Source organism: Bufo gargarizans, chromosome 7, assembly GCF_014858855.1.
Source record: "Bufo gargarizans isolate SCDJY-AF-19 chromosome 7, ASM1485885v1, whole genome shotgun sequence".
NCBI lineage: Eukaryota > Metazoa > Chordata > Amphibia > Anura > Bufonidae > Bufo > Bufo gargarizans.
In genome coordinates, this window is record NC_058086.1 from 126,030,341 (window position 1) to 126,045,057 (window position 14,717).

The window sequence follows — 14,717 nt, forward strand, 5'->3', positions numbered from 1 at the left end:
CCTCTAGCTCTGTGCAAGTGTCTCCTGTCTGGCAGCATTTTCCCATGCAGAAGCATTGCCCCGTGCAAGCTCTTCAAGAGTAAAATAAACCATGGGCAGTCAAACATAAACATAGGCACCACAGCTCTATTGAAGCACACGAAGCGGCATCACCCCATACCTTCAGCAAATAGAGGTGGCAGCCAGCTATAACAAGAAAAGTTTCCTCTTTGTCTCTTGTGGCACCAGACAGTATGGTGTCTTCTTTGTCAGTCATCAGTCAACAAAATGCATGGCCAGCAAACCACTGGTGTGCAAGCTTAAGTCCCACCTGGCCAAGTTTCTGGTGGTACAATGCTGTACCATTTAGTAGAGTCTGCTGCCTTTAGGGAGCTGATGGTGTGCACCCAGCCTCACTGGAAGATAGCTACTAGACATTATTTGTCCGAAAAGCCATTCCTGCCTTGTAAGTCTCTCACCACCAGGAAATGTGGGCCACTCTCACTGTACAGCAAGGTCATTTACAGGCAGGCACATACATATCTTCCAAGGCCTACTGAGTTAATGTTTTTTGTGGCATCAGCCAGACAGTGCCCCAGCAACAAGGCCTGGTACAATTGACCACATTCGATTTTGTCGGACTGGCTCCCAGAGCAGGCATGTATCCACTTTCTGAACCTCCTCTTACATAGACACTCTTGTCCCCAAAAGCAGCAGGGCACATCGTCACTTCCAGACCTCTTCCTTTCTATCATAAGTCAAGTGTTGCCATGTAATGTTGTAGTTATTGGCCTAGCCGAGAGTAGCTATAAAGGTAAGCAGTTGCTAAACTACATCAAGCAGCAAATATCCCACTGCCTGTCACCCAGCCAACTCCAACTAGGTAAGGTGGTCAGCAACAATGGTCTCAATATTATGGCCACCCTGAACCTGGGGGAAATGACACATGCTCCTTGCATGACGAATTTCATTAATCTTGTTCTGCAATGCATTTTATAAAAGAACAGTGGCTTGCACAATGTGCTGCAATGTTCAGGAGACTCTTCTTGCATTTCAGCCATTCTTACGTGACAAGGAATGCTCTCATGAACTTAGAGACAAAATAGGTCTGTCGCTACAATGTCACGGAAGTCCTAGGTGAAGGAGAAGGAGAATGCTGATGATGATGACACAGGTTATGATGACACCCAACTGTCTCAGTGGAGGGCAGAGCCAGAAAGAACTGGCTCTTTGGGCACACTGGCCAGAATGGCAAGATGTATGCTCTTTTTCTTATTCACTGAAAGGCATATCATTGACATCAAGCAGTCTGATGATTAAAGGATAGCCATGCTTTTAGACCTTTGCTATCAAAGCAAAATGGGGGAATTTTTTCTTCCTGCCAAAAGAGAAGTCAAATTACTTTATTACTAGGAAAAACTCTGTATGCAACTTGCCGACACCTACCGTTATCATATCTGAAGACCCTTGTTACCCATACTGCCACTACCAAAAGGAAGAATTTTTCTAGGCTCATTCAGAACAAGCCACTCTTTCTTTTAAAAATTAACACTTGTGCATGTATAAATATGAGCAGGCTTCTGCCACCGATAATGCACCATTTTTTGACACTCGTGCAGAAAAAGACAATCTTTCTTCTGACAATTATCACTTGTGCATTTAGAAATACGGGCAGGCATTCGGTCCTTGTTAAAGCATAATTTTGGATACTTGTGCAGAAGGAGCCTTTTTTCTTTTGACATTAATGTGTGTATATACACAGGGGCAAGCATTTTCCTCTTTAAATCCAAATTTTTGGACACTCGGTACTAGCAAGCCACTGTCTATTTTCCATAACACCTTGTGTTTAAATACCACCTGCCCCCAGTAACAGAAATTTTTTGTGAGCTTTGTAGTATAAAAAAGCATAACACATGCAACATCGCAGTGTGTTTTAAACCATGCTGTTTTTTAACACTCTCAAACAAGCATTTACCCATAGCTATGTATGACAGTGTCATGCTGATATTATTTGCTATTGCTGTTATTGCATTCAAGATCTTAGGGAGTGGAGAAAAACTGCAAAAAATGTATACAAAATAAAAAAAGAGATACTAGAGGGTGACTAGAGATCGACTAGGGTGACTAGAGGTGTTATATCATATACCAATTTTCAGGGGAATTGAAGCAACTGCTATTTATGAAGTACTGATTTGAAGATTAATTGATTTTTTTTTCTTCAAAAATTGTATGAATTGGAGACAAAATGAATTTCAAGAAATTGGCTCAGCTCTAATACTGTTAGATAGAAAATGCATATTATTTCTGAAAGCTTCATTGTCAAATCTACACACAGTATATAGGTAATTAATGTCCATGTATTCTACCTATTAAAATAAGTATTCCCATAAATGTATTATATGAAAAATGTTATGAATGCCTTAAGCGGAGAAATTAAATAATATGAACATTGGGAAGCAGTGCTCCCCTTCCTTGCTGTCAGTAGAGTGCCATTTATAAACAGTCTAATTGTGGTAATTGTTTAGTGAATGTCAAGTACAGTGCATGCATATACAGAAGACTTACTTGCAGCAGTACATCTCGGATAGTTTATCTTTTTCTGTTCACATTTGGCTTCAAGATTATTTTCTGCCATCATTCCGTCATTACACTGAAATAGGATTTTTTGACCATGGTCCACTACAGTGCTCAGATTGTAATGAATATTATTGGCAGTCATAGTCGATTGTTGTAATACACAAAAACCTGGAAAATAAATATTAATTTACATTGTTACTGATGTGTATTCATTAGGCACAAGGAATGAGCGGATTGATTCTACACAAATTAAATTTGTTAAAAATTTCCCAAAAGACTGAAATTTCTCCAAATAAAAAACTTACTACATGATTTGTTCAACGTGGTGGCCACAATTTTCAAATCAGAAGAGATCTGTGACCAAAAAGGGTACATTTTTGGATTGTTTGTAAGAAAAAAATTACAAATGCTGTCTTTGGAAATAATCCTAGGAGAAGGCGCTCAGAGTCAGGAAAATCAGGGCCCTTTCGATTCAAACTGAGTATATTCTGATGAAAGGAACCTGTCACATCAGATAAGTCCTAATAACTACAGTACCACGTGGATAGTACCTCTGAGCTCATATCAGCCATTTGTATCTCTATACTCACCTTCACTCCCACACAGTGTGCCAACAAACCATCAGTGTAATACATGGAGTACACAAACATGATGAAGAGGACTCCAAGAGGAATCCTCTCAATGCATTACACAGATGGTTTGTGGACATGAAGCATGGAAACGAGGTTGAGAATAGGCTGATCTGAACTCAGAAGCAGAAGTCTTAATGTAGTATTGTAGTTAATAACAACTGGTCTGAGGTGACAGATTCCATTTAAAATAGTCACAAAGATTCTGTGATAATGAACATATAAAGTAGTGAAACATAGCTACAAAATATTGCCATTCAGGGTTCTGGGAAAGCTTATGCTTTGTAGCCAACAGCCATTGGCCAATACCTATTTTCACAATGTCAAATTTATATTTGCGTTCTAATTTTTTTTCTTGTATTAAAATAGAACTGGTGACTTAACCCTTTGAATACCCAAGGCTTTTTCATTTTTGCATTTTCATTTTTCTTCCTCATCTTCCCAGAGCCATAACTTTTTTATTTTTCCGTTCACATAACCATATATGGGATTGTTTTTAGTGATGAGCGACAGGGGTCATATTCGAATTTGTGATATTTTGTAGAATATTCATCGAATTTCTGTTGGGAGTAGTGTTGATTGCGAATTTTTGTAATGATAATTTTTCGTAATGAGAATTTTTGTAATGAGAATCAATGAGATCGTGAAAACTCAGATCCAATGGTATATTCTAACCCCCAGGCGTTCCCATGGTGATGGGGACGCTTGTCGGGGAGGAGTATGCCAAAGTGGAACTGTACAGATAAAAAAAAAAAAAAGACGAATATTCTAGAAAACTAATATATTCATTTTTTAGAATATTCGTAATATTCAAAAACAAGAATATATAGCAATATAGCGAATATTCAAAACAAACAAATATAGAGCAATTTAGCTAATATAGTGCTATAATCTTCTTTGTCTAATAGTCTGAAGTTCAGATAAAAAAAAAAATTACAACTATTAAAAACAAATATTATACCACTATATTAGCTAAATTGTTCTACATTTGTTTTTTTGTGAATATTCACTATATTGCTATATATTCTTGCTTTAGAATATTATGAATATTTGAAAAAAATAATATATAGCACTACATCGAATATATTTGGTTATTAGAATATTCGTCTTTTTTTCCATCTGAAGTCATGATTCCTCCCTGCCTAAGTTACTTCACAGGAGCCTACCAGCCGGTATAGTAGCGGTGCGGGTGTTCACAGAGGCAGCGTTAGCAGGCAGTCAGCGCAGAGTGTTGGGGGGAAAATGCCATACTCAGCGGTTTGGCAATTTTTTGCTAGGCCGCCAGAGGAGGTGAACATTGCCAAGGTGGTTAGGGTGCCAAGGTTGGCACCACGGCCCTGCGTCAACACATGCAGGGTCACCATAAAGTGGCCTGGGAGAACTGTTGCTCTGATATGGTGGTCCAGCCTGCTGCAGCAACCGCTACATCACCCAGTGGCATGTATCCAATTTCATGCAGGCTCCACCACCTCAGCTGAAGGGAGCTGTCTGTCCTTCCCATAATCTGCTGTTCCTGATGCTCCTGCTCCTCGTACTCCTATTCTTTGTCAGTCATTCCTTCAGCAATCGATCACCAAAGCGATTGCCAAGAGATAACAGTATGTGTGCACTCATCCAATGGCGCAGAAGCTAAATGTTCTCCTGGCCAAGTTCCTGGTGCTGCAGTCCCCCCTTTCCAAGTGGTGGACTGCACCATTCAGAGAACTGATGGCTTCTGCCGAGCCGAGGTGGAGAGTCCCAAGCTATAATTTATTTTCCAAAAAGGCAGTACTAGCCCTGCACACATATGTAGAACAGAAGGTGGGCCAGTACTTGAGCCTGCCAGTGTCTGCCAAAGTGCACGGCAGCGCCTACATGTGGAGCTGTAACTACGGTCAATGACAATATATGTACTTTACGGACCACTGGGTCAATGTGGTAAATGTGGTTCCTGCCCAGCCACACCAGCAACTTGGCCAGGTGACGCCGCTTCTGCCTCTAAGTTCTCACGCCGTTGGTACTGCAACAATGTCCGCATCTGCCTCCTCATCCTCCACCGTGTCCTCAGCCTCTACTGCAGGGACAATACACAGTGCTCCTCCAGCATACCACATGTGAAGGGCACGGCAATGTCACACTGTTCTGCACCTAGTTTGCCAGGGCAAACAGAGTCACACAGGGGAGGAACAGCTCCAACTCCTTCATCAAGAAATCGAATCCTGGCTTTCTCCTCGACAACTTAAAATGGGAACCATGGTGACCGACAACGGGAAAAACATGGTGTTGGCGCTGTATCAATGAGGGCTGAGCCATGTGCCCTGCATGGTGCACCTGTTCAGTATGGTTGTAAAGCGGTTTCTGAAGTCTTCACCCCATCTGCAAGACATCCTAGAAAAATCCAGGAAACTTTGCATGCACTTTAGACACTTTATTTGTCAGTCTCCAGGACTATGGGATGAACAACGTCATTACACTGCTTTATGTCCTGCAACAGATGCTGCTAAATCTGGCTAGCCAGGGAACAGGAGAGGTGGCGACTACATCTCATGGCCACATGAGCCCTGTGGGGACTGAACTAGAGGAGGAGGACATTCGAGCACAAGCAATAAGTAGAGAAATTTGTGTTTTTTCTACACAGGTGACAGGAGAGGAGGAGCAGGAAAAGCCGGGGGAGCTATAGGGTGATGAGGAAGACGAGGCAGATGACCCAGACACACCGTGGCAGTATGCAGTGGAGATGGAGGCAGGGAGTCCCTCCGAGTCACTTGCGCAAATGGCCCGATGCATGCTCACTTGCTTGTGTAGGGACAGCCAAAATGTCCCCATTCACCAGAGGGATGATTACTAGCTCTCCATAATGACCCTCGCTACCGATCCAAAATGGGGACCTTTTTTACAACTGCTGAGATGAAGGGCAAACTAAACTACTATCAAGACATCCTATGTTGTCAGTTGGCCACTGCCTATGTGCGTTATCACCCATCCTCACGCAGGTCTAACTGGGGGTGGTCCTCTGCGCTCACATTCCACTGCCACACCTGCTGCCAAGTGCTCTTACAGCCACCCACCATCTTCAGCTGGTACTGGTATTGCTCCTCACCTCCCCACTATGTCACTGGGCCACTCTGTGGTCTCCTCATGCTGCTGCCACCTCACTACTAAGTCAATGGGCCACTCTGTGGTCCCATCATGCTGCCACCACCTCACCACTATGTCACTGGGGCACTCTGTGGTCTCCTCATGCTGCTGCCACCTCACTACTATGTCAATGGGCCACTCTGTGGTCCCATCATGCTGCCACCACCTCACCACTATGTCACTGGGGCACTCTGTGGTCTCCTCATGCTTCTGCCACCTCACCACTATGTCAACGGGCCACTCTGTGGTCCCATCATGCTGCTACCACCTCATCACTATGTCACTGGGCCACTCTATGGTCTCCTCATGCTGCTGTCAGCTCACCAGTCTGTAGTCTCCTCATGCTGCTGCCACATCACCACTATGTGGTCTTCAAATGCTGCTGCCACCTCACCACTATGTCACTTGGTCACTCTGTGGTCTTCTCATGCTGCTGTCACTTCACCACTATGGCACTGGGCCACTCTGTGGTCTCCTCATGCTGCTGCCACCTCACCACTATGTCACTGGTCCAATATGTGGTCTCCTCATGCTGCTGCCAGCTCACCACTATGTCACTGGTCCAATATGTGGTCTCCTCATGCTGCTGCCACATCATCACTCTGTGGTCTCATCATGCTGCCGCCAATACACCAGTATGTAAATGGGCCACTCCTTGGTTTCCTCATGCTGATGCCGCTTTACCACTCTGTGGTCTCCTCATGCTGCTGCCAACTCACCACTATGTCATTGGGCCACTCTGTGGACTTCTCATGCTGTTCCCACCCTCCCCCCACTCCATGACTGGGCCACTATTTTGCCTTTTTGGCCTGGTTGACATCATTTATTTATTTGACCCTTCTGATCTGTCAGAAGGAAGGAAAAATGAAACGCACAACAGAACTGATGTTACTGACCAAATGCTGACAGGATCCGTTTTTTGGGGGATATTGTTCTGACAGATCACCCTCTTCACTCTGTGAGAGGGGCTCTACTTGTATAAGCGTTTATTAGAACAGGTTCTGTAGACATCTATGTGGAATCAGCTGACAACAGTGTAAAAGGAGTGTGCTCTTTCACACTATAGTAGGATCTTGGGCCTCTGCATGGTTCTGTTTAACAGATGCTAACATTGACCTGTAAGCCTGAGTTCATATTTGAGTTATTTAGTCAGTTTTGGCACCGTAGTTGACCAAACGAGTGAAGTGTGCAGTGATTATAAGAGCGATGCCTGTCATCTGTGTGTAATACTGACTAACAGTAGTGTTTTACTACCACAGCAGACACCCTGTGCGTGTTACTGCAAGACACAGTGTTCTACACCACTTTACAGACTCTCTGCAGCAAGTAAATAGCTGTTTTTTAATGCAATTCACTACAAATAAATTCAGATCAAATCAATATTTTCTGAAAATTCGTCTGACCGACCAAATAAAATTTTTGAGAAATTCGCTCATCTCTAGTTACTACGATGGGCGAGGAAAGCTTTGCAACGAATCGGATTTTTCCTAAGCTTCGGATCAAATTCCACTTTGGATGCTTCGATTTGCTCAACGCCCACAATTGACCTTCCTGGGACCGGATTTTTATTCTGAAGAACTTTTTAAATGGCGTAAAAAGATGCCAGTGATGGATATGGATTAAACAAATATCTAAATTCATCTTTAGTACTCAGGGCTTTACTCTTAGCTTCCATTAGGAGTGTATTTAGTTATTTAGATACTTTACTGAGTATGTGAATATCACCTGCCAGTGGGGGCCACCCTTGTGGTCATACTGTCACGGCTGAGGATGGGGATAACCCTCAGCTGTGCAATGCCAGAAGATGTTAGGCTGCTCGGCCAGGACAACAGGATTAGGGAGCAGGTCACCTCCTAACGCGTCCCTAACCTGACCCTAACTCCGAGCTGCATGGGATGACCTTGAAGGTAGGAGAGCCTATACTCAGGAACCTCGGATCCCTAACTCACCCTCCGACCGGTCCCTGAACTAGGAGTCAAGGTAAGACGGCCTGTTCCTTCTGGACACGGAGGAACAGGGGTCTCACTGGCCAAACTACAAGGAATGGGGAAACACATACAACATACAGATATGACAGGCGAACAACTAGTTCCACACGTACCTGTCACAGCCACGCTGACTGGAACCCATGCATGCACTACTAATGTCCACAGAACAACTAGAGGACACAGCACACATAACACACAGGTAACCAGGACATCTGTAGTTGCAAATAAACAAAGACAAAGGAAAACATCAACTGAACATCAAGACATAAACTTCACAGATAAACCTATGACAAGGGTGGCCCCCACTGGCAGGTGATATACACAGGACGCTGCTCCAGCTAGGCATGGCTGAAGCAACCCACTGACACATGCCAAACACTGAGGCTTTATAAACCTAAGAGGCCACACCCACACAGACACACCCAGTGTCTCACACACACAGAAAGGGAGTTAACCGTTCCAACACCAGGGAAGGTAGTGAAGCCACACAAAGGGAAAAGCACACAAACACACTCACCTGTTACCGCCGGCAAAGGCATGCGTGGCAACCGTGTCCTGAAGACCAGCCAGCAGGCCGAGACACTGCCACCACATGCACACAACACCAAACGTTGCCGCGGACAACCGCAAGTGAAGGGAGGTGTCTAAGTGCATACAAACATGACCTCGTGCACAACAAACAGACAAAGGAAGTGCACACAAACACACGTTGTCAAGGGCAACCGCACGCATGCCTGTTGTCCGCGGCAACCGCACCTGAGGCAAACCACTAAGTGCCCCCAGCTGCGGTTGACACAACACCAAACCGCGGGCACCTGCATGCGGCTCCCAAGGAGTCACGACCATCACCAAGGGTCGTGACAGGCTGCTTGCAAAATCCATATTTTGCAGTTTACCTGCTCTGTACCATACAGCAGGCTACAATCACATATGGGGTGTTTCCTGAATGGGGAGAAAATGGGTAATACATACTGGGGTGCATTTTCTCCTCTTACCCCTTGTGAAAGTGAAAAATGTGGGTCTGGTTATATTTTGCTAATTTTCACAGCCGAGAGATTTTAAATCCTTGGATAAGTGTTTCTGCCTTCTGTGAGACACCAGTTTGCCTAAGAGTACCCTTGCCACTCCTTAAAATGTTCGTACAGGGGTGCACTTTCCAAAGAGGGGTCCCTTCTTGGGGTATCTAATTTATGGGGACCGCATTAACATGCAACATGGCACTTTATTCAGGCCTGCAAAATCCATATTTTGCAGTTTGCGTCTAGAGCCCTGCTGTGCGCCCATACAGCAGGCTTTAAAGGGAGTCTGTCACCACATTTTAGCATGTTAGACCGTTAAAATAGGGTTATGTGATCCAGCCAGAACATAAAAACGGTACCTTTGTGGTAGAAAACGGACTTTTCAATTTGCAGAAAACAAACTTATAAGATTATCTTCTGAGCCCTCTCAAGTGCCCAGGGCGGTCTCTCAATCCTCGGAGCCCAGGCAGGCACCTCCTAAACGGCTGATAACTCCACCCTCCGTGCGCCTCTGCCCGCCCGTTTACTCCCCTCCCCTGTCCCTTTCCACTGCGGCTGTGCGGTACAAATCGTAGCGGGCGCATGCGCAATGCGATGCCCGCTCCTGGCAGGGCATCGCAATACCTATTGCGCATGCGCCGGCTAAACGGCGCGAAATCTGCAGGATTAGCCGGCGCATGCGCAATAGGTATTGCAAATTGAAAAGTCTGTTTTCTACCACAAAGGTACCGTTTTTATGTTCTGGCTGGATCACATAACCCTATTTTAACGGTCTAACATGCTAAAATGTGGTGACAGACTCCCTTTAAGCACATGTTGGGTATTACCGTATTTAGGGGGAAATAGGTTACAAAATGTGGCATGCATTTTGTCCTGTTAACCCTTGGAAAAGTGAGAAATGTGGATGTAAAGCAACTTTTTCTGGAAAAAATTTAATTTTTCCTAATTCTGTGAAATGCCTGATGGGTCAAAGTGCTCACTACACACCTTCAAATATTTCTTGAGGAGTGCAGTTTCACCTATTTAGACTAATTGTCTCCCTTTATATTCCCTTCCATACTGCCTCACTTCGCGGTTTATACTACTTCCTGGATGAAGTGTTCACTGCTGGAGGCTGCTGCTGCTGTTTGCTCTTTTTCTTTATTTGTGTTTCCTTGCTGGCTTGATTCTAGGTGACCCCGACTCCGTCCGTATTAAGTGCAGGGAGCCGGTGGTCGTGTCCCCTCACTATTATAGGGTCTTCAGGTGTCACACAGTCTTAGGTACGCGAGCATGCAATCGTCTACCATTGAGACCCTTACATGGGCATAGAAGTCATGGAGAGCTCTTAGGGTTTTATAGGGATCACCCATATGCTCCTTAGTTTGGGATCAAGCCAGTTGGATGTTTATTTATAAGTTCCAGCTATCTGTAACATCATCCGTGACAGTTACCCCTTGTGAAAGTGAAAAATGTGGGTATAAAGCAAATTTTTCAGTGAAACGCCTGATGGGTCAAAGTGCTCACTACACATCTTAAAAATATTCTTTGAGGGTGTAGTTTCTGGAATGGGGTCACTTTTTGGGGATTTACACTGTAGGAGTACCTCAGGGTGTCTTCATATGCGACATAGCTCCCAAAAGCCAATACTACAAAATCTGTCCTTCAAAAGCCCTATAGGACTCCTTCCCTTTTGAACCCTGCCATGTGCTCATGCATCTGTTTTTGATCACATTTTTGGGAATGTTTGTAAACTGCAGAATCAGGGTAATAAATAATTAGGTTTATTTTCCTTTTAACCCTTGCTATGTGACAGCGAAAATAGAAGAAAATGGAAAATCTGAAGCAAAAAAATCTAAATGGAGCGTAATAATATTACAGGCTATAGCTACTAGAGAGGGGTCGTTGATCCAGGGAGTTAGTCTGATTGGAGTCGGGAAGGAATTTTTTATTCCCCTAAAGTGGGGAAAATTGGCATCTACCCTTTTTTTTTTGCCTTTCTCTGGATCAACTTGTAGGATAACAGGCCGAACTGGATGGACAAATGTCTTTTTTTTCGGCCTTATGTACTATGTTACTATGTTAAATTTTGAAATTTCACCTCCATTTCCCTTTAATTCTTGTGCAACACCTCAAGGGTCAACAAAGTTTTTAACTTGAGTTTTGAAAAATTTGAGGGGTGTAGTTTTTAAAATGAGGTCATTTATGGGTAGTTTCTATTACAAACTAACAAAATGAATAGGGTGTAATGGGTATGCGTCCTTATAAACACTAGATACATATATATAAGGAAAGGGCGCTAAAACAAAATAACAAATGATATATTATGATGTTCAAATAAAATATAGGGGTATCTACTAACACTGCAATAAGCAGCTGAATGAAACATCACTAATAGAGTTGAGCGAACACCTGGATGTTCGGGTTCGAGAAGTTCGGCCGAACATCCCGGAAATGTTCGGGTTCGGGATCCGAACCCGATCCGAACTTCGTCCCGAACCCGAACCCCATTGAAGTCAATGGGGACCCGAACTTTTCGGCACTAAAACGGCTGTAAAACAGCCCAGGAAAGGGCTAGAGGGCTGCAAAAGGCAGCAACATGTAGGTAAATCCCCTGCAAACAAATGTGGATAGGGAAATTAATTAAAATAAAAATTAAATAAATAAAAATTAACCAAAATCAATTGGAGAGAGGTTCCATAGCAGAGAATCTGGCTTCCCGTCACCCACCACTGGAACAGTCCATTCTCAGATATTTAGGCCCCGGCACCCAGGCAGAGGAGAGAGGTCCCGTAACAGAGAATCTGTCTTCATGTCAGCAGAGAATTAGTCTGCATGTCATAGCAGAGAATGAGGCTTCACGTCAGCCACCACTGCAACAGTCCATTGGCATATATTTAGGCCTAGCACACAGGCAGAGGAGAGAGGTCCCGTAACAGAGAATCTGGCTTCATGTCAGCAGAGAATCAGTCTGCATGTCATAGCAGAGAATGAGGCTTCACGTCAGCCACCACTGCAACAGTCCATTGGCATATATTTAGGCCCAGCACACACACAGGCAGAGGAGAGAGGTCCCGTAACAGAGAATCTGGCTTCATGTCAGCAGAGAATCAGTCTGCATGTCATAGCAGAGAATGAGGCTTCACGTCAGCCACCACTGCAACAGTCCATTGGCATATATTTAGGCCCAGCACACACACAGGCAGAGGAGAGAGGTCCCGTAACAGAGAATCTGGCTTCATGTCAGCAGAGAATCAGTCTGCATGTCATAGCAGAGAATGAGGCTTCACGTCAGCCACCACTGCAACAGTCCATTGGCATATATTTAGGCCCAGCACACACACAGGCAGAGGAGAGAGGTCCCGTAACAGAGAATCTGGCTTCATGTCAGCAGAGAATCAGTCTGCATGTCATAGCAGAGAATGAGGCTTCACGTCAGCCACCACTGCAACAGTCCATTGGCATATATTTAGGCCCAGCACACACACAGGCAGAGGAGAGAGGTCCCGTAACAGAGAATCTGTCTTCATGTCAGCAGAGAATTAGTCTGCATGTCATAGCAGAGAATGAGGCTTCACGTCACCCACCACTGCAACAGTCCATTGGCATATATTTAGGCCTAGCACACAGGCAGAGCAGAGAGGTCCCGTAACAGACAATCTGGCTTCATGACAGCAGAGAATCAGTCTGCATGTCATAGCAGAGAATGAGGCTTCACGTCACCCACCACTGCAACAGTCCATTGGCATATATTTAGGCCTAGCACACAGGCAGAGCAGAGAGGTCCCGTAACAGACAATCTGGCTTCATGTCAGCAGAGAATCAGTCTGCATGTCATAGCAGAGAATGAGGCTTCACGTCACCCACCACTGCAACAGTCCATTGGCATATATTTAGGCCTAGCACACAGGCAGAGCAGAGAGGTCCCGTAACAGACAATCTGGCTTCATGACAGCAGAGAATCAGTCTGCATGTCATAGCAGAGAATGAGGCTTCACGTCACCCACCACTGCAACAGTCCATTGGCATATATTTAGGCCTAGCACACAGGCAGAGCAGAGAGGTCCCGTAACAGACAATCTGGCTTCATGTCAGCAGAGAATCAGTCTGCATGTCATAGCAGAGAATGAGGCTTCACGTCACCCACCACTGCAACAGTCCATTGGCATATATTTAGGCCTAGCACACAGGCAGAGCAGAGAGGTCCCGTAACAGACGATCTGGCTTCATGTCAGCAGAGAATCAGTCTGCATGTCATAGCAGAGAATCAGGCTTCACGTCAGCCACCACTGCAACAGTCCATTGTCATAAATTTAGGCCCAGCACCCAGGCAGAGGAGAGAGGTCCCGTAACAGACAATCTGGCTTCATGTCAGCAGAGAATTAGTCTGCATGTCATAGCAGAGAATCAGGCTTCATGTCAGCCACCACTGCAACAGTCCATTGGCATATATTTAGGCCTAGCACACAGGCAGAGGAGAGGTTCATTCAACTTTGGGTAGCATCGCAATATAATGGTAAAATGAAAATAAAAATAGGATTGAATGAGGAAGTGCCCTGGAGTCCAATAATATATGGTTATGGGGAGGTAGTTAATGTCTAATCTGGACAAGGGACGGACAGGTCCTGTGGGATCCATGCCTGGTTCATTTTTATGAACGTCAGCTTGTCCACATTGGCTGTAGACAGGCGGCTGCGTTTGTCTGTAATGACGCCCCCTGCCGTGCTGAATACACGTTCAGACAAAACGCTGGCTGCCGGGCAGGCCAGCACCTCCAAGGCATAAAAGGCTAGCTCTGGCCACGTGGACAATTTAGAGACCCAGAAGTTGAATGGGGCCGAACCATCAGTCAGTACGTGGAGGGGTGTGCACACGTACTGTTCCACCATGTTAGTGAAATGTTGCCTCCTGCTAACACGTTGCGTATCAGGTGGTGGTGCAGTTAGCTGTGGCGTGTTGACAAAAGTTTTCCACATCTCTGCCATGCTAACCCTGCCCTCAGAGGAGCTGGCCGTGACACAGCTGCCTTGGCGACCTCTTGCTCCTCCTCTGCCTTGGCCTTGGGCTTCCACTTGTTCCCCTGTGACATTTGGGAATGCTCTCAGTAGCGCGTCTACCAACGTGCGCTTGTACTCGCGCATCTTCCTATCACGCTCCAGTGCAGGAAGTAAGGTGGGCACATTGTCTTTGTAGCGTGGATCCAGCAGGGTGGCAACCCAGTAGTCCGCACAGGTTAAAATGTGGGCAACTCTGCTGTCGTTGCGCAGGCACTGCAGCATGTAGTCGCTCATGTGTGCCAGGCTGCCCAGGGGTAAGGACAAGCTGTCCTCTGTGGGAGGCGTATCGTCATCGTCCTGCCTTTCCCCCCAGCCACGCACCAGTGATGGACCCGAGCTGCGTTGGGTGCCACCCCGCTGTGACCATGCTTC

At 45.3% G+C, this 14,717-nt stretch overlaps 1 protein-coding gene across 2 annotated transcripts in view; it reads right to left on the reverse strand.

Moving 5' to 3' along the window:
- The window catches only part of LOC122943120 (coagulation factor XIII B chain-like), a 447,010-nt gene that overhangs the window by 25,685 nt on the left and 406,608 nt on the right, over positions 1-14,717 (reverse strand). For both annotated transcript variants that reach the window (XM_044300587.1, XM_044300586.1), the window contains exon 15: positions 2,545-2,724. In XM_044300587.1, the coding sequence (XP_044156522.1) occupies positions 2,545-2,724 (180 nt within the window). The remainder of the gene's footprint in view (positions 1-2,544; positions 2,725-14,717) is intronic.